Source organism: Saccostrea cucullata, unplaced genomic scaffold (assembly GCF_032062105.1).
Source record: "Saccostrea cucullata isolate Sc308-1 unplaced genomic scaffold, CSIRO_AGI_Scuc_v1 ctg2035, whole genome shotgun sequence".
Lineage (NCBI taxonomy): Eukaryota > Metazoa > Mollusca > Bivalvia > Ostreida > Ostreidae > Saccostrea > Saccostrea cuccullata.
This window is the reverse complement of record NW_026926195.1, coordinates 153,402-158,019: the sequence shown is the minus strand read 5'-3', so window position 1 is coordinate 158,019 and position 4,618 is coordinate 153,402. Positions and strand designations below refer to the sequence as shown.

Sequence of the window (4,618 nt, the reverse complement as noted above, 5' to 3'; positions counted from 1 at the left end):
TATGCATCTGTTCGCACCATAATTCGAACAACATTCTTTCTTAGAATTTTTTGTGTCATATTGGGTAATCAATATAGTAATTAGTAAATTAAACATTTATTTATTTCACAGTGTCGATCTTAGTAGAATATTGGTGGCTTAAAAACTTAATTTCTTTTAAAAAATCTCAAATATAAGAAATAGATTCTTTTAATAATCGTTTCCTTCGATATATATAGGTTAGTACATAAAAGTTAGAGGTTTGACGGGAAATTATTAATTGCACACTCAACAAAAAAATTGACATTTTTATTAAAATTTGCTTTAAAAAAAATCAGGAATATGCACTTGCGTTCTTCCAATTCAGATAAAAAAAATGTATCTCTCAAAAAATGTTTTCCATTACTTTGTCATTTCTTCTTTAAAATGATATTTGTATTAAATTATGTATTGGGGTTACTTTTACATGATTTCACATTGAATTCAGTGACCATGCTTTATTTTCTGTACGGCTGTTCTACATATTGTGTAATATATTGTAAAAGATATGTAAATATGTAAACATGCAGTAACAAACTAAACCTGATGACAAAGCATGTAAATAAAAATTATTTGATGCAACTTTTGTCGTTCTTAAAAGTGACAAATCTTCAATTTGTTTTTCAGTGTAAATGATATTCCTGTCGTTTTCCAAGAATTTTTTGAACCTGTCTTTTTAATGGTGTCCAAAATTTCATCCATTTTATGGGGTCTTTAGGCTCAACTGGGGTGTCTTTAATTCTCTCCTTTTTTGTTGTGCCTTTAGCTCCAGTCATTTTAGTGTTGACTTTAGCTCCAGCAATTTCAGTAGCGTCCCTAGCATCAGCAATTTCAGCCGTGCAGTTAGGTCCAGTCATTTCAGTGTCGTTCTTAACTCCAGTCATTTCATTAGTGCCATTAGCACCAGCCTCTGCAGATGTGCCCTTATTTTCATCATCAGTTTCATTCTCCTTTGTTTCTTCCTCATTTGTAGTGGTCATGTTTGCCTTTCCAAGTTCTTTTTCTTTGCTTTTATCCACCTTTTCTTCATGATCTGATATTGAAAATGTAATAGAAAGGTTAACATTTAAAATAATCGGTAAAAATTTACAGATTTTTTGGACTATAGTAATAATGTTTGATCACATCCAGACATGCTTCCTGTTTTTTTATGTCTTAGGAATCATTTTCAATGTTTTGATATTTGCCGAAGTGACGTCATGCAGAAAATACCCTGGTATTTATATAGCATCTCTGATGTCACTTTGTAGTATACTTCTGAAATTTCAATAATAACAACAGTATGAATGGACTTTTAATTTAAAGAGATGGGCTGTAAATTAAGAGATTAAGTTGTTCAAAGGGGAAAAGGAAAATTAATATGTACTCATACATGGCCAACCGGTCACGGTAGCCTATTGGTAGAGCGTTCGCTTCGTGATCGGGAGGCCCAGGTTCGATTCTAGACCGCGGCTGCGCGTCATACCTAAGACGTAAACAAAGGTAGTGACTGTTCCTTCGCCAAGCGCTCGGCACTAGAAGTGAAAGTCACGGGTCTTTCAGATATAATCTTAAAAACGTAAGCCCCGTGTCATGGTAGGCGCTGGCACGATAAAGAACCCTCACTGCTCAATGGCCCTGAGTGCCGAGTATAGGTCAAAATTTGAAGCCCTTAACCAGCATACGGTGATGTTTAAATATGTGTGAAATATTCTCAAGAGAGACGTTAAACAATATACAATCAATCAATCATACATGGCCAGGTATGTTTTTATTACCTTCTTTTTAACTTTTAAAGCTGTAAAATCAAAGACAGCGCGTCTTGGGTCATCTTTCTATCAATCTAAGGTGTAATAGTTAGAATATGTTTTATGGTATTTTTCATTAAATACCTTGAATGTGGAACTAATTTTAATTACATTATCAATGTAAATATACTTGCATGTCAATTCTTTTGTGCTTCGCGGTTATAAATTGTTAGCTGTCCCAACACATTTTATACCGTATAAAATGGGTAGGTATTAAATTCATTCCTTAATTTTAAAATTGAATTGAAAAACATTCCTGATTCCTCTTTTTCATGTATAGAATATATGTATGTTATATCAATTATTCTTTGCTTTTCAAAAGAAAAAATATCTTTTATTTACCTTGCTGATTACTTTCCTTCTCTATGTATTTAAACACAGATAGAATGTTGTTGTCCAATGATCCAACCCAGAGTAAGTCATTTCTAAAATCATAACTCAAGCTTCGAAATTCAGTAATGCCATGTTCATATGACAATAGATATTGAAGGAAATACCCATCCTTATCTAGCATTTTTACCGTGTATGTGATCGTATCACAAATAAGGATATGTAACAGAGAGTCTGTGCAAACTCCCCATGGAGACAAATAATCAAACGGATCTTCTGGGTAGGAGAAACGATAATTTCCTCTCCGGTCTGTCACCACGACACGGTTCCAGTCCGACTCTATAACATCTCCGTTAAGATTTTCTGCAATGTAAATTGGAGCCGTGTACAGTTTCTGTCCTGTGTATGCGTATTGGATAGTCTGGATGCTTTGTCCTTCTGCGTTGTAACGAAGTATTTTGGCTTCCATGTCACTTAACGAGAGACCAGTACCATTTTTTGTCATTCCAACCAGCAGATCCTCGGTAGACTGCGAAGTACAAATACAGTGGGGGGTCCATGATTCTGAGGATTTTATTATAAGGGTTTTTGTTTTGTTGTTTGCTGACAATTTGTTGATATCATTATTCTTATCGATGTAAATTAGATCCCCGACCTTGGTAACAGCGTGTGCACCTCTACCACTGTCATAATCCGTCAGAGAGGCCAACGTTTCACCCGAGGTATTTGTCAAAAGAAGTTGTTCAAAATAATCACTGACCCATACTCGATTTCCACCTGAACATGAAATGTGATGACCGTTACGAATGCCTTTTACTGTGACAGACTTCTGAAACATCGCCTTGGACAACATTTTTAAGAACAGTGTCCAGCTTTTCTTAAGTATATTCTTGAGTCGGATAAAATTCAGAATATATGAATATCTTATTCCTGGAGGTTTTTTATCAGCTGAATTTAGTTAGTGTAAATTTCTGTATAACACAGATCAAATAGTTTGATTAGGAAAGGACATTTCAGATGCAAAATCTCTCAATCTGAAAATAAAATAGATAGGAATTAGCATTATAAAACTTACAGTACAAACCTTTTGCATGTCATAAAAAGAGATCTAAAGAGATGACACAAACTTTGTTTTTATCAGCAATTGGATTTGTTAGCGTAACCTATTTAAAGTAATTTTGCTATCTTACTGTAAAATACTGTGACAACTTAAATGTACTCCTATATTGTATGTTTCATTTTAAGAGCCTAAAATATGTCGGTAAAGAAATATTCATTAAAATTGTTAATTTTTAATCTACTAGGACAAAAATTTATAACTTTATTTTGCATCAGATGTATAATATAATGATAAAAGAAAACACGAATTTTTTAATTTTATATAGAAAATGAATATATTTCTCTTTTATTATAGTTATTTTAGGAATGTTTTAAGTTTTGTGTGAGTTAATCGTTTGTGAATCACACAATACGTTTCACGTAGATATTTTTCATGAAGAGCGCTTCTTGACAAATATGCCGACGTGCAAGTTCTGTGTTATTCACGCACTTATAATTTACACTGAACCAAAAACATTCCTTAGATTTACATAATACATGTTTGGAACCAACTTAAATATATTATATATTTGAATTTCTCGCTGCCCTATATCGTTATATTTTTACTAACGTTGCTTTAGTCTTATTGTGACGTCACGTTAACTTAAGTTTCTCTGTGTATATTTCTACTCGTGAGTATACACGAAAATTTTATTCAAAATCAATTTCACAGTTTGCTTGCTAGAAAAACACAGAGAATGTAAATTAGAGGTTATCTCCTCTGGGTCTATGGTCTGTTTGAATACACATGTGTAAGTTTATTGTTTTGGTAAAAAAGAAAACCATGAAAAGAGAAACTGGACTTCATTATTAGCAGCATCATACACTAGACAAAATTGCTGACGCACCACTTGTTAATTCTTAATTGCGAATTTAACATTTGTCGGATCGGTACCAGTGTATATAATATGCCATTATTTCGAAAACAGTGGGATTGACAATCATGAAAAGAAAGACCCTTGAATGACCTTAATATCCGGAAACCAATTTCCAGCTGTACACTGCGAACCATTTTGCTCAGATATGGAATTCATGATCTCTAAAGGTGGTATGTGAGGTTGCCACAGGAGTAGTCCCCCAGTAATAAATCAAATAACAAACAGTCACTGACTGTCATATCGCCTAATATTCATTCGGTACTTTAGTGTCTGTACCAAATCTACTTTACTTCCGGTTGACCAAGTTTTGTGAAACAATTTTCAACTTATTGTATGCTGTTAATTTAATGCCTTTGATATCTATAGTAAATATTTTTATGTTTGTCAATCCATTTGCAAAAACTTTTCATGAAAGGAATTTATAAGCTTTTTATTGTATTCATTTTTTACAGATTTCTCTGATGGAGCCCCCTGCAAACGCCATACTGTCTGCTTAAGCAGGCTCTT

The 4,618-nt window shown here is 33.4% G+C and overlaps 1 protein-coding gene across 1 annotated transcript; it reads right to left on the bottom strand.

The window, feature by feature from the left end:
* Nucleotides 1-335: 335 nt before the first annotated feature.
* LOC134271058 (uncharacterized) lies at nt 336-3,023 on the bottom strand. The gene is made up of 2 exons (XM_062753317.1): nt 2,148-3,023; nt 336-1,051 (listed from the first exon to the last, which is right to left on the bottom strand). The coding sequence occupies exons 1-2, from the start codon at nt 2,986-2,988 to the stop codon at nt 642-644; spliced, it is 1,251 nt and encodes a 416-aa protein (XP_062609301.1). The 5' UTR covers nt 2,989-3,023; the 3' UTR covers nt 336-641.
* Nucleotides 3,024-4,618: the final 1,595 nt, after the last annotated feature.

Coding starts and splice junctions, on each gene's coding strand:
- LOC134271058 (XM_062753317.1), bottom strand. CDS start 2,988: ATGTTGTCCAAGGCGATGTTTCAGAAGTCTGTCACAGTAAAAGGCATT. Junction 1,052..2,147: donor GAAGGAAAGTAATCAGCAAG/GTAAATAAAAGA, acceptor TTTCAATATCAG/ATCATGAAGAAAAGGTGGAT.